The following is a 22,747-nucleotide window of genomic DNA, read 5'->3' as shown; positions in this document are numbered from 1 at the left end:
TGTTGTGACGAGCCATACGTGCGAGGCACACCCTGGACAGAGAGTCCGTTATAGCCAGTTCGTTCTCACTAGCAGACCCTGATGGACTCTGTCGACGAGGAACACAGGACACTGCATCCGGCCAGAAGGTGTGTTTATTTTTGGCCAAGATCAGAGACACTGTCAGTATGACCTAGAGGATTCTCGGGGATCTCGGAAGCATGAAAGATGTGTTTTTTAAACAACTCACTCACTCAAGGGGCGTCTTTGCGGCCATCCCGGTCCGTACAAAGTGGCCTCGAGGACACCCTACTTGTACCTGTGGCGTCACAAATAGGACATTGCATCCTTAAACTGCCTATATAAGCAGGCCTGTCGAACCCCAAATTCATATTTTCTGCAAACCCCCTCGAAGACCATCTCCTGGCGAGCTAGTCCTCATCCTCACCCCTATCTCCATCATTCTTTCCCTTTTGATTTCTCTTCTCTTGAGCTGGTCTCGAGCATCCGATCACAACAACCTCCTGAGCTGGCCCTCAGGCTACAGCGACGAAGGCTTCATCCCAACATGATCTGCAAACTCCTAGTCATCCTGCTATTCTCCGTGACTCACGTTTTGGCTGTCATAACTCGCCACGCCATCGTCTTCACCGACGGCAAGACAGACGACATTATGGCTCACCAAGTTCTCGAAGTGCGGGGAGATTATAATTCTATCCACTTCATCAGCGAGGGCGTCGAGAATCATGAATTGGTTCATCGCTCTATTCAGACGGGTCGCAAATTTTATCGCGCCCGGACACAAGCTTTTCATTACAACGGGCAAAATGTCCTCGAGCAAGCGGTACCTCATGAGGCCACTTACCTCACAAGGGAGATCGACCTCGATACGGCGCCAAACGCCATTCACAAGTTCAAAGATCTCGCACAACACCTTGTTATGCATGATGACCACCACATTGACATTTTTCAGCATGCCCCTACATCAGCAGACGACGTAGAAGCCATTCTGCGGATGTTTCCTGGCCAGGTGAAACTGTATCACCTGGTCCATGGCTACAACAGCTCCCAGGACAACGAAAGCCGACATGATCCCACACCCAAAACTCTTGAATTTGTCACGGAGTTGCAATCGCGGGTGAAGTTCTACAACAGGGAAGCCCTATTTGTCGCTACAGCTGGCTCGTCCTCCTTCAAGAGCCCCTCTGACGGAGTCACAGTCTTTATGGAGCCTCTCAAAAACAGTATTCCTCGCTTCCACCGGGAAATTACGCTCAAAGACGATTTTTACGCCCGCCAGATAGAGGCCGTGCTGGATAAGCTCGGCCAGAGCGTTCCGCCGGGCATCGAAAACTCTGGGGGTTTGCAAGCTCTGGTGGAGAGGGCTCGCATAGATGACGGGAGTTCAGCATGCCTGAAGGCAAAGAGTCAGGGTGCGAAGTACGTCAAGGATTTGATCTCCGAGCTGGTAAAGAACAAGATGGAAGGTTCCGTGCTTCACTCGCGGCTCCAATCGTCGGTCCTCAGCGCGTTCACTGAAGGCCGCAAAATTGAGGCCTGTGACGCCATGCACGTCGTACACGTTTTGGAACAGCGTTCTAATCCAGAATCTTTTCCTGACTTCCACTTTGTTCAAAAGGAAAAAGGCGCCAAGATCGTGATCAAGCATGGCAAGGATAAGAAGGGGACAGAACACGGCAAGACTTTGTTCGGACTGGACGAGAAGGATACAACGGAGAAGCTACTGGAAGTTTTTGGCGCCTCTCCTCGTCCTCGAATACGAACCTCAAGTGGAATGCAAGGTTCGTCTTCCTCAGCTGGTACCTCTTCCAAGAAAGCGAGGCAAGGAGAGAGGCACTTAGAAAAGCGGGAAGACGGCCTAATTCGCCACGCCATTGTCTTCACCGACGGCAATGTAGACGACATAATGGCGCACCAAGTTCTCGAAAAGCGCGGAAACTATGATTACATCCACTTTATCAGCGAGGGTGTCGCGAATCATGAATTGACTCATCGCTCCATTCAGACGGGTCGCCTTTTTTATCGCGCCCAGACGCCCGCTTTTAACTACATCGGGAGCAATGTCTTTGAAGAAGCGGCGCCGCACGAACATGTCTTCCAAGACCTGGAGAAACTCCTCAGAGACCTACCGCGTGGATCTACCTTCAAGTATCTAGATTGTGGCCTCGTTACATTGGAGCGAACTTTCGTCGGCTTATTGAGGGAAGACCTTCATCGCCGACTTCCTAAAGAGAAGACGCACCGTATTGACATCTTTCAACATGCTCCCACCCCGGCAAACGACGTAAACTACATTTTGGAATTATTTCCTGGCCAGGTAGACCGTTATCACCTCGTCCACGGTTACAACAGCGCCCAGGATAAAGCAAGCCGTGATAAGCCCACAAGAACAACAAAAAAATTTCTCTCGGGGCTGCAAGGGCGGGTCAAGAACCACAACCGACATGCCCTCTTCGTGGCAATGGGTGGTTCGTCTAGCTTCACCGAGCCCACTGACGGGTCCACGGTTTTCATGGCGCCTTTCAAGAATCTGGTTCCCAAATTTCACATTGAAGCAACCACGGAAGATCTATTCTACGCCCGCCAAATAGAAGAGGCGCAAGACATTGTCGAGGGGAGCGCTCCAGATTACGTCAAAAATGGTTTCAGAAATAACCTCCGAGGCTTATTCAAAACGGCTCGCGGAAGTGAAGACACTCCTTCTCGTACTGCCGCAAGGATTAGTGGAAACAAGCTGGTTGAGCATTTGATGGGAAAGATCAAGGACATAAATGTACACGGCCAACACGACGGTCTTATCTCGCGGCTCGAGAGGTTGGTCATCAAAGCGTTCGTCGAGGACTGCAGGATCGAAGCCGGCGAAGCCATGCACACCATGCACTTTCTACGAAATGGGTATCGAGAAAGGTCCTATGGAAGGTTTCAATTTGTACAGAGCGCACCGGAGGCTATTTCGATTCATCCAATCGGTGACGGCCGACCTGACCACGGCAAGAGCTTGTTCCAACTGGATAAAACAAAGACATCGTCGGACCTTGAAGAAATGCTAAAGGAGGCTTTTTCCACTCAGACGTTCTACAGTGGAACATATGGCTCGTCTTCTTCACAAGGGCCATTTCAAAAAAGAGCGAGGCACGGGGAAAAGCGCTTTGAAAAAAGGGAACTCGGCAACACTCGCCACGCCATTGTCTTCACCGACGGCAACGTAGACGACATTATGGCGCACCAAGTTCTGGAAAGGCGCGGAAAGTATAACTATATCCACTTTATCAGCGAGGGCGTCGCGAATCATGAATTGGCTCATCGCTCCATTCAGACGGCTCGCAGATTTTATGGCGCCCTGACGCCCGCTTTTCACTACTACGGGAGACGTCGACTTCGTAAAGCGGCGCCGCACGAATCGGCCTTCAAAAACCTGGAACGTGGCCCCAACTACCTGCCGTACCATTCAAGTATTCCAGACCTGGAAGCTGGCCTCGCTCAACTGCCGCCAGAGTTTCTCGGCATGATGCGGAAAGACCTTCGCAAGCGAATTGGTGCGAAGGACCGCATTGACATCTTTCATCATGCTTCCACCCCGAAGAAGCACGTAAATTACGTTTTGAAAAAATTTCCTCGGCAGGTGGACCGGTACCACCTCGTCCACGGTCACAACAGCGCCCAGAATGCGGCGAACCCTGAAGAGCCCATGAAGGAGACTCTGAAATTTCTCACCACGCTGCGACACAAGGTCAAGCGCAACAACGATCGTGCTCTCTTCGTCGCGACGGCTGGTTCGTCTAGCTTCAATGAGCCCTCTGACGGGATCAAGGTTCTCAAGGCGCCTTTTGACAATTTGGTTCCCCCATTTCACATCCAAGTCACCAAGGAAGATTCTTTCTACGCCCAGCAAATGGAAATGGCGCTGGACATTTTAAAAAAGCCCGTTCCGGGAGACATCGTCCATGCTTATGCACATGAGCTCCAAGGTTTGGTCGAGACGGCTCGCGGAAGTGTATGGAGTCTTTCTCGTACTGCCGCAAGGAAACGTGGAAAGATGCTGGTTGAGGATTTGTTGAAAAGGTTGGAGAACAAAAATGCTTACCACGAACACGACGGTCTCATCTCGCGGCTCGAAAGGTCGGTCCTCAAAGCATTCGTCGATGACTGCAGGATCGAAGCCGGCGAAGCCATGCACACCCTGCACGTTCTGCAAAACGGCTATGATGAAGATTCCTATAAGAAAATTCGATTTCGACAGGTCGCAGAGAATGCCGAAATCATGATCGAGCAGGTCAATCCAGACGAACTTCAGTACCACGGCAGGAGCTTGTTCGGATTGAGGGAAGATTCGACAGCGGAGGACCTGAAGCAAGTACTAAAGGAGTCTCTTCCCTCTCAAACGAACTTCGACAGTGAAATGTATGACCCCGTTTTCTCGCAAACGTCATCTTCAAATAGAGGGATGCTTCAATATAAAAAAAGGGACCTGAGCAAGAAGGTGGCCCTCGCACTCGATATCGACGGTGTCCTCAAGCACGGCGATACGGTCCTTCCAGGCGCAAAAGACGCAATACGCCGCCTGGTAGAAAAAAGAGTCCCCTTTATCCTCCTCACGAATGGAGGAGGCGTCTCGGAAGAAGATCGCGCCAAGAAGCTCTCTAAACAGCTCGAAGCTGTCATCAGTCCCAAATCGCTTATCCTCGGCCGAACGCCAATGAAGGCTCTTGCTCAGAAGCACGCCGACGACCCTATCCTTGTCACTGGCACAAATGGAGGCCATAGCAAGATACTGAAGGACTACGGCTTCCAAAAGGTGTACACAGTCGCCGAAGTTCAGCAGTGGAACGAAAGGATATTCCCGTTCAGCAAGCTGAGGAAAGAACAGTGCACGAACTCGCTGTCGATCAACGGTGAAGACATCGTGTTCAAAGCTTTCTTTTTCTTGCAAGAGTCCGATGACTGGGGTAGGGATATGCAGTACGCCATAGATGTCATGAGCCCGCCCTACGGCTCCATTGTCGCAGGCAAGCCAAAGGCCGGATCTGCCGAGGAGCCATTGCACGAGAAAGACCGCCCCAAGCTCTACTACGCCTCGGCAGACCTCCTCACGCCCACGGAAGGTATTTCGCGTCCTCGACTGGGTATGGGTGCCATCAAGCTCAGCCTGGAGAGCATCTACGACAAGCTCTTCTACCCAAGTACAGGACAGCGACTCGAAGAGATGACGGTCACCTACGGCAAGCCTTCGAAAATGACGTACGAGTATGCAAGTCAAGTGTTCGAGAGGGAGCACGGTGTAAAGAAAGACGAATACACTATCTGGATGATTGGCGACAATCCGGACGTCGACATTAAGGGCGCCAACAGAGCTGGTTGGAAGTCGGCCCTGGTGAAGACGGGTGTTTACCAAAAGAACGAGATGCCCACAGAGGAACCGACACTGTTCGTCGACAATGTTCTGGAGGCTGTGGACAAGATTCTCGCTCTTCACTCAGTCGCTTAGTCTTCTCTTACGATTCATTTGTTACCTTCTGTTCTGTGGCAGTCCTTTGGTGGTAGTGGTGTGTTCATTCCAAGATGGTTAATCAAACAAGGCGGGATCTTCCCCGAATTCAATTTGAATGCGAGCGTGGTCGCTGCTTTTTCGACGCCAAGACTAAGACGGTAAATTAAAACGTGTCTTGACCGGCGAACCTCGAGGTGCTGAAGCGCGGCAACGAGCGGAGAGTCCGCCTGGTGAAATTCCATTTCAGATCGTTTCGCACATCGACCCGGACGGCGAAGACGGTCACGAAGCTAGGATCGACAGGCCTCTCTTCTATAGCTCTGCTCCGCTCTCTCTCGTCGATCCATATACCGCTGCGGAGAGGGGGAGTAGGGAAAGAGAGAGAGAAAAAAAATGGCGCATCGCTTTTACGATGAGGGGGCCTACGTCGGACACAACGATGCCCCCGCCGCATACCCGCCGTCGTCGGTCGCAGACGATGGCTCCTACCCTACGACGCAGCACCTCAACCGCGAGCCGCTCTCGGCCTCGCGAGAATTCGAGCGACAAAGGTCTGAGTCTGCATACATGACGCCGCCGAGGGCTGGATCCTCGCCGGCTGCGCAGACGCTCCTGGCACATCACCAGCAGCAGTCGTCACAGCAACCTCACTCTTACTTTCCCCCATCGCAGCAGCAGCAGCAGCAGCAGCAGCAGCAGCAGCAACCGTACGCATCGTATGCTGCTGCGCCACAGCACCCCTCGCCCTACTTTGCGGCGCCAGAGGGCCAGGCTTCGACCAAAGAAGCCGCCTCGTCACCTATGGAGGGAACAAATGTCAAGAGGGGCAAGACGGTCGCTTCTCGAGGAACGAAAGCAACAGCAGCAACATCGACCTCGGCTGGAGCTGGGTCGAGGGGCTACTGGTTGCCTGGTCGGTGGGCGCTGGCGCTCTTCCTGACTGTCGTCATCGAGTCGATCATTGTCATTGCCATGGTCGGCGCTGCTTTCGGTGTCGTCTGGGTGAGCCACTCTTAGTCCTGCCGCTCGATGGTATCCCCGCACTCACTGACCCTTTCACAGCTCGACACGCGAGGGACGAAGGTCGAAGAGCTCAAGACGATCAACGTCTTCTTCTCGCTCACGATCTTCGCCATGATCTTCCTCGTCCTTGTTTCGCTCGATGCCAACCGGCAAAAGAACACGATCCAAATCATCGGTGTCGCCGCTCTCAACGTGGCCATCCTTGTCACGACGGCCTTGGAGATCCCTCAAGCCCACGACGCACTGCAGTACCAGGATGACAAGGGTGGCGGAGCGCGGTGCATGGACGTGCCCCAAGTCGCCGGGCGACGAGGGAGGAGGTGCAATGCGATCGACACGCTCTTTCCGCTCGTGGAAAAGCTCCTCATCGTCGTGCCCGTCATTGTCGGCGTCTCGCAGTTCGTCCTCACCTACTTGGCTTGGAAGCTGTGGTCAGAATGGGGCTGGCGCATCTACAAGGTACGAGGACATGCTTAGATTCCTGCGCCAGGTGCATGGGCTGACAGACACTTCCGGGGCGAACTGACTAGGTGATTGGCGCAGACATCCAGACCCGAAGGCGGTATCTTGGATATCAGGTCTTTGTCGTCTTCCTCAAATTCGACTTCTTCTTTGGCGTCGCCTTTGCCATGTCCTTCCTCATCCTCGTCGCCAACCGCAACGACTGGGAGTATGCCGTGACCATCGCTGCGTTGCCCGCAGCCATCATCGTTCTTTTCTTGGCCAGCTGGGCTGCGACAAAGGAGATCAAGTCTTTGATGGCATTTTCCATTGCTTGCTTCCTGGCTGGTGCCGTGTACTTCATCTACAAGGTGGGTCCGAGCTGGCTGCCACTGTCTCGAGAGGCATGTGTTGAACTGATGTCTTCTGCAGATCACGCGCATCTATGCTCCATCGACGAGAGCTAGCTACCAGACGGTCGAACTCAGCTTGACATTCTTCTCCATCTTCGCTACTGTGAGCCCGTCCTGTTCTCACCCCCTCCCATGAAGGTGGTGCTCATCCTGGACCGTTTCCCAGATCTCCCTACTTTGCACCATTGCATTCGCCTGCGTCTGCTTGCACAACTTCGGAAAGGGCCTTCGACAGGCGCACGAGTCGATCGGATGGGGCTTCCGCCGACGCCGTCCAAAGCACATGGCCTCATCGAGCATGGGCAGACAGCCTCGTCTAAGCCTCGATGGCGTCTCGCTCGAGAGCAGCCATGCGCACCCTGCCGCTGGAGGCCCTGCTTTCCAAGACGCTGCTCCTCCTGCCTCGCATGCTCTCCCACGGGCTACGAACGGCGGACTTTACGATGATGACGACGACGAAGACTACGAAGATGCCTACCGCCAGACTCAGCAAGCCAGCGGTCAATATCACCAAAAGAGCAACAACGCTCATGCCCCAGCGTTCCGCAACACAAACCCCAGCAGGTTGAGCCTCGATTAGGTTCTCTTATGAGCAGTCTTGGGCTCGCGGAGGGCCTGCCCTCGACTGTTCTCTGCTTTGCTTCTCACGTACGACTCTCTTTACGCCTTTCTCTTTCTCTTCTTCTCTTTTGGTGTACTCTTGGGCTCCGGATCTTGGTAACGGTTTCAAATGAACACAGACCCTCCCCGTCACCCCTCTCCCCTTCTCCTTCGTTTGTACTTTCCGATCGGTTACTCTCTCTGTGAATGCTTACACCCATTGCATCACGACCACGTTCTCCACGATGATACCGCGCTTGCTTCTGGATCTTAGCATTGGATCGTGCGTGTGGTCGCTCCCCGGCGCATTTGGATCAATACCTCGACAAGTCTTTGACATCCGACAAAGATGAAGTCGACGGAAACTCGATCTCGGTTGCAGTGTGCATGTTCTTCACAGCAAGCAAGACAGGATGACCAGCAAATCCTTGACATTTCGAAGCCCCAAAAACGAACGCAGAGGATAAAGTAAGGGAGGGAGTTCCAGCGATGGCACCCCATAAATCGACGGAAGGTAGGAGCCTAAAGCCCCTGAGATAGTGACAATACAACTGGGAGAGAACGGTGGTACGGGCCGAGGGTAAAGTAGCTGAAGATAGGATGGTTTTGTCCGAGCAAGAAGAAAAAAAGGACTCCGTCCAGGATAGTTTGAGAGTGTCCAGCTTCAGATCCTAGCTAATGCTCGCTCATGAAGACCGATGTCGGAAGAAGCCGCTCAATTGTAGTTTCCTCCCCCCCCGATGAATGTATCCGCGGATGCGGCCGAGGCCTCCTTCCTCCTGTACATGACGGGGCGGCCAGCGTCGGTGTTGTCGCGCTTGAAGTACTTGTTGCCATTGCCGATTCCATACTCGGCCTTGGCAGCCTGCGCCGATTCACGACGAATGTAACTCGCTTTGCCGTAGTTTGCCTGAGCGGCCTGCGCCTTCTGTTGAAGTCCTGGTGTCAACTACAATGGCTTCATCACTGTACAGCCGCGCGCCACCCTCGTCCTCCCCCTCTGTACAACGTGACAAACACCTTTTGGCCCCCTAAAACCACACGCATGCACAGCGCTGCGACGAAATTCTACGCACCTCAGGGAGGGGGTTGGCGACCGTGAGCGTCGCAACAGCAAGGGCGAAAAGGGCGATAGAAACCTTCATCGCGATGATCCGAGATAGGTGGAAATGGGTTGGGAGAGAAAGTGGATGATGAAAAGAGGAGGGGACGCTTGCGTCACATATATACAGAGTAGCAGCAATAAGCCAAGAAACCAGCCAGCCGTGTTTGCGTGCCTTGAGGAAACCCCACCTCAGAGTCAAGGGCTTGGCCAGAGATTACGAATTATTGTGTCATTTCTTGTATTGGAAAAGAAAAGGGGGGCAAATACGGGAACGAATTTCTACGTGCAATCAAAACACAGCACCGGACCCAAGGGGGTCTTGCCGAAGGCCAGCCCTGCCTCATAGAATAATAGTGATACAGTCCGGCTTTATCGAGGCCCCTGCTCTATCAGGAAACGCACTCAGGCCGGGTGCCTGCTTCTGGACGAAGGCCGCTAATGCACGCAAGCTTCGGCCAAGGAAAGCAGCCCCTTGCCCTGCCCTGCTTGGAACCTAAGAAAGAGGGATAGCTTCAGCGATGGTGCCGGAGGGCATCATATCAGTCTCCTGACCTTTATTGCTTTTTTGGTACAAGAAACAATAGAGGAAGAATTTAATTTACGGGCGAGCCAACTTAGCCCGCTTTTCTCTTTTTTTTTTACTCTGTTCTGGCAATCGGCCACTAGTACTGCTCAACTGCCACTTTCCTCTCCAGAGGTGACTCGTCATTACAAACTTAAACAGTAAATCTTTCTCTCGAAGAGGGAGATGATCGAACCTCGCTCGATCCCGCTGGCAGGACACCAGCAGCAGGCTAGGTGTCTGCCGGCCCGTTCCTACATCGAATGATTGTTTTGCGCATGTTCCCCCCTTGCGGCTAGCCCCATCAAGCCACAAACGAGGAACAGAGGATCGAGCCGGGAATCCCAAGATAATAACCCTCTGAACCCGACCCACGTGAACCCATTGAAGGGGATTTGTTCTGGACCAGCAGAAGCAAGCAAGCATGCATGACTATCATCGGGAGGGGCACGGGAGTGAGCTCCGACGCCTGACTCCGACTTCCATTCCGTCTTCCCGAAGCCCACGTTGCTGAACCCCCGAGGGCCGATCTTCCTTTCACGTTGCGAACACCAAGCGAAAAGAGACGCGATAGGACCGTTGCGATCTAGTTTCGCCATAAATCCAGGTCCCCAGGAGTTCCGCGTTCAGGCAAGCGGGTAGTAGCAGGAGGTAGTATAGTACAGTACAGTGATGTGGAGTTCTCCGGAGGAAATCGTCCATATGATCTTTGATAAATTGGCCCTAGCTCCATATCATGGGATAAAGTGGCTTCTCTCTACTCTAGCGCAGAAGGCATCCTCAATTTAGTCTCTCCAATATACACTTGGCCGACCGTTGCCCTAGAGGACGGTGGGTCATCTGCCTGGAGCAGTGATGCAAGAAAGAGCGACTAGCGAAAAGCCCTATGTCCTTGCCCCACCGACAAGTGAGACCCTCCGTCCTTCTTCCGTTCCTGTGAGAAGGGGGAATCTGGCCGGAACGGTGCATAAGCTCGTGAAGAACGAAAGCAGCTAGATAGGCCATGTGGGTGGTGGAGGCAGCGCAGGCATCGGCATCGGATATGAACACGGCATCGACATCAGGCAAGGCCGGTGTGGATGCTCCTAAAATCTTGGAGAGGAAGACGCTGGGTAAAAGAAGCCCGCAGACGGTTAAACTGGGCTGTGGCGACGACGGGCAGATATTGGAAAGAAAGAAGTGGACCGCCCTGTACAGATGAAGCTCTGAAGTCTTTCACTGATCGCACTCCATGCTGCGATGAGAAAAAGGGGAGCATCTGCTTAGTTAGGAGGCACGGAATTTGTGGAACGACTTCCGCTCACGCGACGGAAGAGCGGCACCAGTCCGCTCAGTAGGTGCGGGCTGGACTCAGACCGCATCTTTCCACTGAACGGGCTGGCTTCCGGTCCTTTCTGACCGCTGCCACACGTGCTTTCAAGTCTTCAGCTTCAAAAGAAGGACGAGGCAAAAAGGGAAGCATCTTGCAAAAGCGAAGGGTGATACGGTCCTGCTGAGTTGGCCATTCATTTGTTACATTGAGTCATGAGGAAAGAAAGGGAAAAAGGACGAATCTATAGCATGAAGCTGCGCAGGGAGGGAAATCAAGGTCGACGTCAGCCAATCTTATTCAAGTGAGTTTGACGAGATGAGCAGAGATGAACCTACCTCAAGGGGTTCTCGAGGGCATCCTTGAATGCCTTCATCCACCTGGCCGCCGTTGCGCCATCGACGATCCGGTGGTCGGCGCTGATGGTGGCCTGCATCACCATGGCCTTTCTCCAACCCTTCTCCTCGGCCTCATCGACGACCATCCTGGGCTCGGTTCCGCCAATGGCCAGGATCGCGCTCTGCGGCGGGTTGATGATGGCGGTGAAGTGAGTGATGCCGAACATGCCCATGTTGGAGATGGTGAAGCTGCCGCCCTGGTACTCTTCCGGCTTGAGCTTTCCTGCCCTGGCCTTAGAGGCGAGCGACTTAGTCGAGGCGCTGATCGTCGTCAAGCCACTTCCTCCGACGTCCTTGACGATGGGCGTGATCAGGCCCGTGGGCGTGGCCACGGCAATGGAAATGTCGGCGGTGTGGTACTGTCGGATAAATTCGCCGTACCATGCTGCGTTCACCTCGGGAACCTCTCGCAGCGCCACGGCGGCAGCCTTTGTGATAAAGTCACCCACGCTCAGCTTGGCCTCCTTTGCCTTTTGCGCATCGCCGCCGGCCTTCTTCTCCGATGCCTCGTTGAAGACCTGGCGCAGGCGTAGGACCTTGTCCATCTCGACGTCGATCGAGACGTAGTAGTGGGGCAGCTGCTGCTTGGACTCGGTCAAGCGACCGGCAATGGTGCGACGCATTGAGGACACAGGAATGTCCTCGTACGACGCGCCGGAAGGTGCCGGTGCCGACTTGGCAGCCGAAGGCGCGGGAGCGCCGGCACCAGCGCTAGGAGCAGCACTTTGGCCGGCGGGCGCCTTGTAGCTGTCAATGTCGGCTTTGACGATGCGTCCGTTGGGGCCCGAGCCCTTGACCTGGCCGAGGGGGATGCCCTTCTCCTGGGCAAGCCTGCGAGCAAGTGGGCTGGCAAACACGCGTTCGCCAGAGGCTCGCGAGGGCGCCTCCTCCTGCTTGGCGCTCGACTCTTCCTTCTTTGACTCCTCGGGCTTGGACTCCTGCTCCTTGGGAGGCTCTGGTGTCTCTTCGTGCTTGGGCGCCTCTGGTTCAGCCTGCTTGGGCGGGCCTTCCTTCTCTGCCTCAGCAGCCAGGGCATCGGCACCCGAGATGTCGTCTCCCTCTTCGCCAATGATGGCAATAGCCGAGTTGACGGGCACGTTCTTTGCGCCGTCCTCGACCTGATGAATTGGGATCAGCAGTCTGGAGTGGGGTTTGAGAAGATAGCGCATATATGGAGCTCACAATGATCTTGGCCATGATACCGTCGTCCTGCGCCTCAACGTCCATCGTGGCCTTGTCCGTTTCCTGTATTGAAAGTGACTGTCAGTGAATGAGTTCGCCAAATACTACGAAAGGTGACAACGCACAATCTCGAGAAGGACATCGCCGGCCGAAAAGGTATCACCAGGTTGCTTCTTCCAAGCTGCGATGCCGCCCTCTGTCATCGTCGGACTCATGGCTGGCATCATGAACTTTTGGAGCGCCAATCTGTTGCTCGAAGAGTGAAATGCCGAAGCTGTCGTAGGGATGGGCTTGAGCAGGCTGCCAAAAGGTACAAGACCGGTCTAGAGCAGAACCTACCTCGGAGCGCATTATGTCGGAGCGCACTGGCCGGGGCTTGCCGCGCCATGGGGCCAAGGCCGCGGTGGGCGAGACGGAAGGGCTGCATCATTCCTCTTGTCTGCAACGACAACGGCCAGAAGAAGGAAAGATCGGCGCTGCTGGCTGCCCGCTTGGCGTCGAATCGCAACTTGGGTGGGAGAAAGGAGGGAAGAGAGGGTTTCTTTCTTCTCGGAGAGTCTGGCTTTCGTCTCAAAGTTTTCGCTGGGCGGGCGCGCCATAGATTGGGGCTGAAGAGCCACGTGGATCGTAAAGTCCGAGGCAAAATATTGCTCGCACGTCCCCCCTCATCCTGGTGGACCAGGCCGGATGACAACACCATGTCCTCGCCCTCGAGGCGGCGGCTGAGTAGGAATAGCCAGGTCGTTCAGACGACGACGACGTCATCGTTTTCCACCAGTCCGAAGAGTAAGACTGCATCCCGACGCGATGACTTCATTGCCCCCTCGTCTGAAGAAGGCGGGCCTCGACAGAAGGGCAGGATCCTCAGCAGCTCCACCCGTGAGTCGACCCATCTAGGTCCATGTCTCTGAGAAGACAACAACATTTAACGCGTTTTCCCAAGGCATCTTCATTATCAAGGACAAGCTCGAGCAAATTGATGTGGATCGCATTCGTGCGGCAATCTCGTCGCTCGGCGGAATGAACGCCTCGCTACGCTTCGCCAACTTGATCTTGACGGGCACCCGATCCGCCAAGCGAGCACAGAAATTCATCGACGCCGATGCCGAAGTGAGAACCGCCTCTTGCGATGCAGATCTAGCAGCCTATTCGGGACTGTAATGCTGAAAGCTGCCCTACAGCAACGCAAAGTACCAGTCGTACACCACACCTGGCTCGATGACTCGCAGAGAGCTGGCATCATGCTTCCGTATGCAGACTACCTCGTCATATCACCCAAGGAGCCCTCGCCTCCAGAGACCCTTAAGGCCCTCGAGCATGAGACAAAGGCCACAGAAAACGTCACCGAACCTGCACCGCCAGAAGAAGGATCGTCAACAGAGGTCAGCTCCCCCGAACGCCCTAGCTCGGCATCACCATCACGGGGCCGTGAGCGAGAGAGCAAACGCAAGCGTCGTGATAGCAACAGCGACAGCGCCGCTGTCGCAGGTGATTCGAGCAGTCGAGAGGGAAGTCTTGGGAACGAGCAGGTCATTGGGACTGCAAATCAGCCGAAGACGGCTGGACCATCCTGGTGCAACTCAGAGTATGCGTGCATGAGGCCTTCGCCGCTCAAGTCGTTGCACAACCAGGGCCTCGTTGACCAGCTCGAGACTCTTCGACTTCAGCGGACGTTGACTGGTGGCCAAGAGGTCAATGCAACCGCATACGGGCGGGCAATCTCTGCAGTGAAGTCCTACCCGCGTTCCATCGCACCCAACCCCAGCCTGGCGGCTAGCCTGAAGGGTGTTGGCCCAAAGATTGTCAAGCTCATCAAGCAGTATTACACCAATGGTTCGATTGCAGAGGTCGACGAGATTCGCAGGGACACGTCCTTTCAAATCATGAGCCAGTTCACAGAGCTCTATGGTATTGGTCCCAAGAAGGCTCGCGAGTACTATAGCGAGGGCTGTCGAACCATGGACGACGTGTTGCGTATGGGAGGCAGCATGGGCACCCATCTGCACGTCGAAGAATGCCTGCGCATCCTGCCCGACCTGCGCACCAAGATTCCGCGTCCAGAAGTCGAAGAGATTGCCCGCTACATCCACCAGGAGCTCAAGGCGATCCTGCCAGATGCTGTGTATACCATCTGCGGTGGTTTTCGCAGGGGCAAGCCCCAGTCAAACGACGTCGACATCGTCTTTGCCGACACCTCGCCTTCGACTCGGTCGCAGTTGACGGCCATGGAGGAGCTGCTGCGGGCGCTCAAGAAGAAGGGTGGGTCTCCCTCACACACTGCCTCGACAGTCGGCTGACGAGAGCCAATAACAGCGTACGTCACTCATATCATCAATGTTACCACGCCGTCGGACAAATAGTGAGCAAGTAAACCGAGAATAGTGTCGAACAATATCTAAAGACGCCTCCTTCCAGCGAGCGAGTCTTTAGTAGGCTTGATATTGCCGAGGTCGTTGTGCTGCCTCCCAGATCGGACACGGTCCCTCGAAGCCACTATCGAAGGGTAGACATCATCTTCTCGCCGCTCAAGACCTACGGAGCGGCAGTGTTGGGTTGGACGGGCAGTCGCCAATTCGAGCGCGATCTCCGACGGATCGCTCAGAGCCGCGGCTACACCGTTCGTATGCCCTCGATTGCCTTTCCTCCAACTGCTCGCAGATGCTGACTTTTTCGTATCTATCTTCAATTAGTTTCACTCCACAGGCCTGACCTCCAACAACGACAAGACGACCCTGGAGACAACGCGCGAAGAAGACATGTGAGTGCCTTCGATCCTGCTCGAGCACAATTCCAAGCTCTGACCCATGACCTCCTCCAGCTTCTCTGTACTCGAGATCCCATACATGCCCCCAGAGCTGCGCAATTGTGACGCATAGTGTATATACCACCAACCCCTCTACAGCAACAGTGTACTTTGTCTTTTTGCCCCATCTCATTGCCATCGCTTTCCTTCCACTGCAACCGGGAAATCCGGCAGCGAAGCCGGCGCACGGGCCGACGCGGATCTAGTCGACGACGGGACCAAAGGCGGGGGGGGGGCGCGTTTTCTTCTTTCCCTCCGCCCTCTTTCCATTACTAGTGTCTCTACACTTGCTACTTCCACTTCCGCTCCCACCGATCACGCTCGGCATCTAGGGCCAAGACGCGAGATGGAAGCGACAATGAGAGCAGCGAGGCTGGCACCTCGGCAATGGCCCAGTGTCATGAGCACCGTGCGGACAGGGCAGGCTGCGATGAGTACGTCTGCGCCCGCCAGGAGCAGCAATGCCCTGGGCCAGCTTGGGGACGAGGAGACGGCGCAGCGCCTCGTTGATGCCAAGGCAGAAATGGTGCGGCTGGGCTACCACGCACCGAGTCTGTGGACCCAGGTGAGTCGCGCGCCCCGCCTGCCAGTACGTGTCCGGCCGGCAGGCTGACTCTCACTCTTCGACCAGGTCATCTGCTGGGGAGACCACGATCAGGTGAGCTCACATGCCTCTTTCCACTTGGCGTTTTGCAAGCACACAGTACTGAAGAGTCGGTATCTGCGTACGCGCGTGTTGAGTCACACAGTTCCAGCACGTCAACAACGTCCACTTTGTCAGGTTCATCGAGTCGGCCAGGATGCGCTTCGCCGAAAAGATTGCTCTGGACCTGCCTCCAGAGCGCCAAGCCGATATGCTCCGTGGCAAGGGCATGAGCTTCATTCTGCATTCGATCAACGTCAGATACAAGAGGCCCGTCGTGTGAGTCTCGCGGCGCACACCGCTTCAGAGAGGTATCCGGAGCTGATTTGTTGTACTTCCAATGCGCTCGCAGGTATCCGGATACGGTGAGTAGCGAGGCTACATCAGCAAAGAGTTTTGAGACGACGACTGATGGCTCTGATCTTCATTTGGAGCAGCTCCTTGTCGGAAGCCGTCCCGTAGTGCCCCTGGGAGACGATCGCTTTTCGCTCCAGTCGGGCCTCTACTCCGTCGCGCAGGGCGCCATTGTCGCGACGGGCGAGCAGATCAATGTCACATACGACTGTAAGTGCCGGAAGCTTTACCCTCATTCCTCTCCATGCAGGAGTCTAGCAGAGAAATCTGACCCTTTTCCTATGTGCACAGACCGGACGCTCAAAAAGGCACCCATTCCACCTGATTTCCGCCACGCTCTCGAGAAGGCAGCGGGCGCGCCTTCTGCGTGAACAGACCATGTCTCTAAGGTATCTCCAGATGAGAGCGTTCCACTCGCAATCAATAGCATAGGTAAAAGTGGTGCGAAGTGGTGTGGGGAGCACTGTCAGGTGTGGGCTCGTGGCGAAAGTAAGCCGGGTGGGCCAAGACCCAAATTGCTCTATGCATCAACAACAGAACAAGAAGCCACTTTGGCGACCAGCGAGCCTCTTCGAGTGCGAAATTGGCTCCTGAAAGGTGGTTCTGCTGCGAGGTGGACCTCCACGGTAGCGTGCACCCATAAAACCCTAAAACCCTAGGATGTCCTCCACGGGACACGACTCACTATCTTCGAACTTTTCAGACGGCCGGCCTCCACCCGGACCCAAGATTTGCAGCCACCGTGATGGAAATTCCAGGCGTATAAAGGAACGGCCTTGGTTTTCCCGTCCGCGATCCCCTTTACCCTTTCACATCAATCCCCTTCACCACAGACATGTCGATTGCCACCAGCAAGCCCGTCCTCGTCACAGGCATCACTGGCTACGTGGCCGCCTGGGTGTGAGTCTTTCCTGAAATGAAAGAGAAGCGATAGAGGCTGATACTGACCGTGGTCATCTCCCTGTCTACAGCGCCCTTTCGCTTCTCCAGAAGGGCTACTCTGTTCGAGGTACCGTGCGATCGCAGGCCAAGGCTGACGGGTTTGCGAAGCTGTCCCACTTTGAGAAGTACGTCAAGGATGGCAAGCTCACCTTCACCATCATCGAGGATGTCGCCACAAGCGACTTCTCAGAGGCACTTAAAGACGTCGAAGCCGTCCTGCATACCGCCAGCCCGTTCCACCTCGGTGGCGGCGACCCCGAGGAGACCTACCTCAAGCCTGCCATCGACGGAACGCTCAACGTCGTCAAGGCTGCCCACAATGCTGGCACCATCAAGAACCTTGTCATTACCAGCAGCTTTGCTGCCGTCCTGTCGCTCGACGATCCCAAGCTGCCCTTCAACGGCAAGGTTTACACCGAGGCAGACTGGAACAATTGTACTTTCGAACAGGCACGGACGACGGATATTCCCGCCTTTGCCTACAGTGCCAGCAAGAAGCTTGCCGAAAAGGCCGCGTTCGACTACCAGAAGGAGCACAACCTTGAGGGCAAGATGCACTTTGCGGCGCTGAACCCGCCCATGGTCATGGGGCCTGCGATCCAGCCGCTGGACAAGCTCGACAACCTCGGCGAGAGTGCTGGCCAGGTCTGGAAGCTTGTCAGTGGACAGTGGGACAAGGAAATCCCGCCGACGGGCTTCCCCCTCTTTGTCGACGTGCGAGACCTCGGCGAGGCACACGTCTTGGCCATGGAGAAGAACATCCAGGGCCGCGTTGGCGTCTCGGGCGGCAACTACGACAACCAGTCGATCCTCGACCTCGCCCATGCCAAGTTCCCAGACGAGTGCAAGGCGACAAAGGGAACGCCTGGCTCGAGCAAGAAGGACGACCCGGCCGTGTTCAAGATTGACACAACAAAGGCGCAAAAGGAGCTTGGCATCAAGTTCAGAGGCCACGACGAGACCTTTACCGATGCCATTCGCCAGCTCTACGACGACCGCGCTGCCGGCAAGGCTTGATCGTGAACAGGGCATGCCAGGACGTAGACCCAGTAATAATATAGACATAGAAAGAAATTAGATGGCCCTTTTAAGTTGTGCACACGTTGATCATGGCCACCCGATTACTGCTGGTTGAATGACAGGAGCACGAGGTCTGCACTGGGATCACCGCTCCACTTGGAAGCCACAAAAGATAAGCTGGAGATGACTAAAACAAATGACCGAAGTGGAAGGAGTGACTAATGTGCTAGTCATCCAGATCTAAAAAAAAAAGAATTCGAGAAAATATTCCACGTTTTGCTGCGGCCTGGCGCGTCCTCCCGGCCGAGGAGATTCGTCAAACCTAGCTGAAGGACAGGCCGACTCACGCAGATATCTCACGCACCTTCCGCCCTCTCGTCAAAACCCCCCCAAAGGTGAGCATTCATGTCCGATTGGCTTGTTATCGATACAGCGGGAAGCGGAGTGTTCGCAGAGGGTGGAACAGCAGAGACGCGGATGGCGGAACCAGGCATGGGAGTAGAGACTTAGTGAAGACGCGAGGGCGATATAGCGATGTATCAAAAGGGTGCTGGTGAAACAGGCAGGCGATGGTGATTGCAACAGGACATGGGCACGACGGAAGTGGAATCGTCCATGCTCTCTGTAGCAGTGTGTCTATTATGACTCGCTCTGCAAGATGGGTAGGAGGATTTCTGACGGGAATGGACTATGCGAGGGTCCAAGACCATGATGAGAGAGAGGAGGGACGCAATCCGGAAGGAAAGGACGGGACACATAATGGGAAAGAGGAAGGAATGAACCAGTACACACTAGTTCGGAAGCAGTCACTAACGACGTTATCGTACAGTCCATAACACAACATGGCTCACGACAACATTTGGTTCTCGCACTCTCGCAAGCACGCCAAGGGAGGGCGCCTGTGGTGAGTTTCTTTAGAACAAGTGCGGACGTGGACGACTTGTTGGGGCTGGACGAACGCAAGAACGAAGACGGGGCAGGGTACCTGCGAAAGATACCATAGATCACTCACGGAAAGGCGCGAGAGGAAATCGATGGGCGCCGCAATCGAGAAATTTGGATCGATGAGAACACCAATACTGACATGCTATGCTCTACCTACAGCCGTGTCTGCGGCAACGGTGGTGGTATCATCCGCAAGTACGGCCTCGACATCTGCCGCCAGTGCTTCCGCGAGAAGGCGGACGCCATCGGCTTTGTCAAGGTTGGTCTACTTTTGAGCTTTGAAGCCTTACTCGTTCAGCCGTTGACTTTCTTCCACCTCTGCAGATGCGCTAAACGTCCTCACGGCGCACTCCTTCCGCGCGCTCGTTGGACATGCTTGCGCGTGGCCTCGTCGAGGGGTGGACCCTGTCGGAGAAAGGAGGCCCTTACCTACCTACTTCAACAAAAAACTGTCAAGAGCATGCCCTACTGTCACTATAGTCTCGTCTCACACAATCTATCTCGACATTCACATGATCTGATGCTTGCTACCAGTTTACTGATTGCTTTTCACTTGCTGAGAACTACCCCTTTCTCTCGGTATCTCTTTTGTCTCTGTCTAGCTAGTGGATGGCGTGGGCGTCGTCTCGCGCAGTCAATGGCACAGCCTTTTCTGTCGACGCAATTGTATTATCACGAGGTCGCGTTTGTAATCGGATATAATCGTACGTCATTTGAGGCCGCTTTCGTTGATTCGACTCCACGGAAGAGCCAAGGATCTTGCATTTTCTGGGCACAATCGCTCGGTTGCCTCTCTTTCTGACCCTGTCCCATTCACTCTCGTCTCTTCGTTTTACACTATCGCCATCGTCCACCGAACGGTAGACAAGCATCCAGCACCACACTTCCACGGCGAAAAGCCCATTGCTTGCTTCTTTCGCTGAGCTGCCCCTACGCGAACCTCTGCATCAAGGTCGAAGTGGCAACGCGACTAACGCACGCAAATTCGTCGTATAAAGCTGCCTCTCGCTCGCTCGCTCGCTCGCACGATCCTCATCCGCACACAATGGCGCCGTCTCCGATCTTGTCGTCTCCGTCGAGGATGATGCACGCATTTGCGAAGCGCGACCTCTGTGAGGACCGCTATGGCAACTATTACACTTGCAGCGGTTTTAGCAATGGCGCGCGCGCCGGTGTCGGTGAGTCTTTCTTCTTTCTTCGCTTCCAGTCGTCTACATATGCGATGCGATGCAATGCAGTGAGATAAAAGCTGACAAGATAATACACTGCTACATAAAGGTATCGCAATCGCTGCCGCAATCCTCATCGTCATCGCCATCGTCCTCTGCCTCGGCCGCCGACGCCGACAGCGTGTCCAGAACTCGACGCAGGCCTACGGCTATTCTGGCCCGGGCCCAAACCAGGCCGCCTACGGTACTCCATACACGGGCAACCCATACACGGCCCAGCAACCCGAGCAGCCGTACTACTACGGCTCGCAACCAGGCGGAGAGACGATGCAGGGTGGTGCCAACAACGCCTCGTATGGCTACCCGCCACAGGCAAACACCGGCAACACAAATTACGCTCCTCCTCCCGGTCCTCCCCCCGCGGCCGAGTCGCCCTACGCACCGCCGTCGCAGCCGCCGCCATCGTACCAGAAGGAGTAATCTACCTCACCCTTGACGCCTTTTTTCCTTGCCATTTGATATCTCCCTTGTCCACCTTTCGATCGTGCACTTGTCCTCCCTGTTCCTCACTGTATCGTTTGACACTCATGTTGCACGATTCCCATGATGATCTGCCCTTCTCCGCTGCTCTCTCGTACACAAATTGATGTCAATAAAAGATAGATTCAAACCCTGACTGCGAAAGCGCTCGACCAAAGACGCTCTATAAAATCCGAGCCTCATCCACCCCTCCCGGCTGCTAAGCGACTAGGCGACTCGCATGCTGGCGAGGCCCTTTTGGATGCCGCCGATGCCAGCACCCTTGCCCTTGATTTCAAAGACGCACAGCCGGCCATCGACGCCGCTCGTGCTGACACTCTTGACGTCCTCGCGGCTTCCCTCGTAGGTGCGGATGCTCGTGATGGTGTTCTGGTGCGTCGTGTGGAGCTCGCCGTCTGCACCGACGCTGGCGCCAGCGACGGCGCCCAAGTGGCTCGCAATCGATCCGTTGCCAGCCCCAGCACCGCCAGGCGAAGGCGGGGCATTGCCAAGGCCCGACGAAGGGGCCGAGGAGGATCCACGTGCGTCTGCGCTCTTGAAGCGGTTGAATGCCTCGTTGTTCAGTCTTCCGACGCCGGGTGGTCCGCCGCTGCTCAGGCCAGGCGCCTTGGGCGGTGGGGGCGGCGGCGCGGCCTTTGTCGCAGCGCTTCCGCCCACATCGAGCGTCTTGCTGATCCGCCATCCGCCGTTCACGTCGCCCTCGAAGAGGACCGGCTGGCAGTCGTGACCGCCGGCCACGAGGCTCGTCTCGGTGATCCAGTCGAGGGCCACGTAGGGCAGCGTGGGGCTGCGCAGGACATGAATCGCATGCGGCGGCTGCTCGGGCCCCGACGGATAGACGACCGTCAGCGAAGAGTCGTGGCCTGCGTGATAAAGTCATATGAGCATGAGGAAAAGCCATGAGATTCAGAGAAAGGAAGCACCCACCGACAAAAGCAAGGGCATCGCCGCTAGGGCTGAAGGCGACACCATGCACCCAACCTCCCGCAGGCGTGGCGTACTCTCCGCAGACGGTACCAAACGGCAGTCGTTCGCCCCACACGCTGGGCGGGGGGCGCTCGTCGATGCCCTTGATAAAGGCCGAAAAGACGCGGGCGCGCATGTCGGCCGATCCAGCGGCGAGGAGGACGTTGTTGGGGTGCCAGTCGAGCGAAAGGACAGTGGAGCGCAGGGGCCGCTTGATGTGCTTGGCCACCCACCAGTCGTTGTCCGACTCAAAGGAGCAGATACTGATGATGCGCGCACCACTCGCGACGGCAAATTTGTCCTCGTTGGGGCTCCATCGGACGAACGTCGCGGCTCGATTCAGGCGGAGGAGGACGAGCGTCGGCTTCCAGACCTGCTTGCTGGGCACGAGGGCATCCTGGCCCAGCGTCCACACGTATGCGTTGCGATCCTGGCTGCACGTCACGATGCGGTTACTCTGGGGCGCCCAGTCGATGGACGTGACGAGCTTGTCGTGCTCCTTGAGCGTGTGCGTCAGGACCCAGCCGGCGTGGGTGGAGTCGTAGATCTGCACCTCGTTGGTGTTGGGGCACACGGCCACCTTGGACCGGTCCGCGTTGAAGGCATGCGCCGTGATGGGGCCCAGAGAGAGCTGGTGCACCTGCGAGGCCATTGTCGAAGCTGTGCTCAGAGGACGATATCAGTCTACCCTGAACGTGTGGAGACAGTGAGGGAGAGAGAGAGAGAGGGAGAGCGCGACGATCCCTCGCTGTCGCTGGCCCTCTGTGGCCATTCGCGTGGCCTCGTCCATTTCAATCCACTAATTCCCGAAAGCCGAAAATTCTTGTCCAAATTTTTTCTGGAG

The 22,747-nt window shown here is 55.5% G+C and overlaps 11 protein-coding genes across 11 annotated transcripts; 7 read left to right on the top strand and 4 right to left on the bottom strand.

Annotated features, from left to right (window-relative positions):
* Positions 1-4,444: 4,444 nt before the first annotated feature.
* Positions 4,445-5,541, top strand: FA10DRAFT_251161 (HAD-superfamily hydrolase; the record flags this gene model as incomplete). Its single annotated transcript, XM_025519594.1, has 1 exon — positions 4,445-5,541. The coding sequence occupies one exon, from the start codon at positions 4,445-4,447 to the stop codon at positions 5,483-5,485; it is 1,041 nt and encodes a 346-aa protein (XP_025377136.1). The 3' UTR covers positions 5,486-5,541.
* Positions 5,542-5,714: 173 nt separating this feature from the next.
* FA10DRAFT_266471 (hypothetical protein) lies at positions 5,715-8,197 on the top strand. Its single transcript, XM_025521503.1, has 5 exons — positions 5,715-6,490; positions 6,551-6,970; positions 7,042-7,323; positions 7,385-7,468; positions 7,532-8,197. Exons 1-5 carry the CDS (start codon positions 5,882-5,884, stop codon positions 7,943-7,945), a joined length of 1,809 nt encoding a protein of 602 aa, XP_025377135.1. The 5' UTR covers positions 5,715-5,881; the 3' UTR covers positions 7,946-8,197.
* Positions 8,198-8,680: 483 nt separating this feature from the next.
* FA10DRAFT_285653 (hypothetical protein) lies at positions 8,681-9,110 on the bottom strand (the record flags this gene model as incomplete). Its single annotated transcript, XM_025524013.1, has 2 exons — positions 8,681-8,893; positions 9,042-9,110. 2 exons carry the CDS (start codon positions 9,108-9,110, stop codon positions 8,681-8,683), a joined length of 282 nt encoding a protein of 93 aa, XP_025377134.1.
* Positions 9,111-11,121: 2,011 nt separating this feature from the next.
* FA10DRAFT_266469 (putative dihydrolipoamide acetyltransferase component of pyruvate dehydrogenase complex mitochondrial precursor) lies at positions 11,122-13,078 on the bottom strand. Its single transcript, XM_025521502.1, has 5 exons — positions 12,861-13,078; positions 12,647-12,795; positions 12,522-12,584; positions 11,280-12,457; positions 11,122-11,198 (listed from the first exon to the last, which is right to left on the bottom strand). Exons 1-5 carry the CDS (start codon positions 12,946-12,948, stop codon positions 11,186-11,188), a joined length of 1,491 nt encoding a protein of 496 aa, XP_025377133.1. The 5' UTR covers positions 12,949-13,078; the 3' UTR covers positions 11,122-11,185.
* Positions 13,079-13,092: 14 nt separating this feature from the next.
* Positions 13,093-15,449, top strand: FA10DRAFT_266468 (Nucleotidyltransferase). The gene is made up of 7 exons (XM_025521501.1): positions 13,093-13,400; positions 13,465-13,631; positions 13,703-14,780; positions 14,835-14,880; positions 14,937-15,138; positions 15,212-15,279; positions 15,340-15,449. Exons 1-7 carry the CDS (start codon positions 13,220-13,222, stop codon positions 15,395-15,397), a joined length of 1,800 nt encoding a protein of 599 aa, XP_025377132.1. The 5' UTR covers positions 13,093-13,219; the 3' UTR covers positions 15,398-15,449.
* A 233-nt stretch (positions 15,450-15,682) lies between these two features.
* FA10DRAFT_285650 (Thioesterase/thiol ester dehydrase-isomerase) lies at positions 15,683-16,692 on the top strand (the record flags this gene model as incomplete). The annotated part of the gene is made up of 6 exons (XM_025524012.1): positions 15,683-15,889; positions 15,956-15,982; positions 16,074-16,246; positions 16,320-16,332; positions 16,405-16,531; positions 16,613-16,692. The coding sequence occupies 6 exons, from the start codon at positions 15,683-15,685 to the stop codon at positions 16,690-16,692; spliced, it is 627 nt and encodes a 208-aa protein (XP_025377131.1).
* A 464-nt stretch (positions 16,693-17,156) lies between these two features.
* FA10DRAFT_285649 (flavonol reductase) lies at positions 17,157-18,280 on the top strand (the record flags this gene model as incomplete). Its single annotated transcript, XM_025524011.1, has 2 exons — positions 17,157-17,221; positions 17,293-18,280. 2 exons carry the CDS (start codon positions 17,157-17,159, stop codon positions 18,278-18,280), a joined length of 1,053 nt encoding a protein of 350 aa, XP_025377130.1.
* Positions 18,281-18,652: 372 nt separating this feature from the next.
* Positions 18,653-19,443, bottom strand: FA10DRAFT_266466 (hypothetical protein). Its single transcript, XM_025521500.1, has one exon. The coding sequence runs from the start codon at positions 19,039-19,041 to the stop codon at positions 18,823-18,825; it is 219 nt and encodes a 72-aa protein (XP_025377129.1). The 5' UTR covers positions 19,042-19,443; the 3' UTR covers positions 18,653-18,822.
* Positions 18,654-19,585, top strand: FA10DRAFT_266465 (putative RPS29B-ribosomal protein S29.e.B). The gene is made up of 3 exons (XM_025521499.1): positions 18,654-19,187; positions 19,388-19,487; positions 19,553-19,585. The coding sequence occupies exons 1-3, from the start codon at positions 19,126-19,128 to the stop codon at positions 19,559-19,561; spliced, it is 171 nt and encodes a 56-aa protein (XP_025377128.1). The 5' UTR covers positions 18,654-19,125; the 3' UTR covers positions 19,562-19,585.
* A 724-nt stretch (positions 19,586-20,309) lies between these two features.
* FA10DRAFT_285647 (hypothetical protein) lies at positions 20,310-20,877 on the top strand (the record flags this gene model as incomplete). The annotated part of the gene is made up of 2 exons (XM_025524010.1): positions 20,310-20,406; positions 20,507-20,877. 2 exons carry the CDS (start codon positions 20,310-20,312, stop codon positions 20,875-20,877), a joined length of 468 nt encoding a protein of 155 aa, XP_025377127.1.
* A 267-nt stretch (positions 20,878-21,144) lies between these two features.
* On the bottom strand, positions 21,145-22,555 carry FA10DRAFT_259878 (WD40 repeat-like protein; the record flags this gene model as incomplete). The annotated part of the gene is made up of 2 exons (XM_025519991.1): positions 21,145-21,800; positions 21,865-22,555. The coding sequence occupies 2 exons, from the start codon at positions 22,553-22,555 to the stop codon at positions 21,145-21,147; spliced, it is 1,347 nt and encodes a 448-aa protein (XP_025377126.1).
* Between the last annotated feature and the right edge of the window lie 192 nt (positions 22,556-22,747).

This window comes from Acaromyces ingoldii (genome assembly GCF_003144295.1).
Source record: "Acaromyces ingoldii strain MCA 4198 unplaced genomic scaffold FA10scaffold_3, whole genome shotgun sequence".
In the NCBI taxonomy this organism is placed as follows: Eukaryota; Fungi; Basidiomycota; class Exobasidiomycetes; order Exobasidiales; family Cryptobasidiaceae; genus Acaromyces; species Acaromyces ingoldii.
The sequence above is the reverse complement of the archived record's forward strand: the minus strand, read 5'-3'. Positions and strand labels throughout refer to the sequence as shown.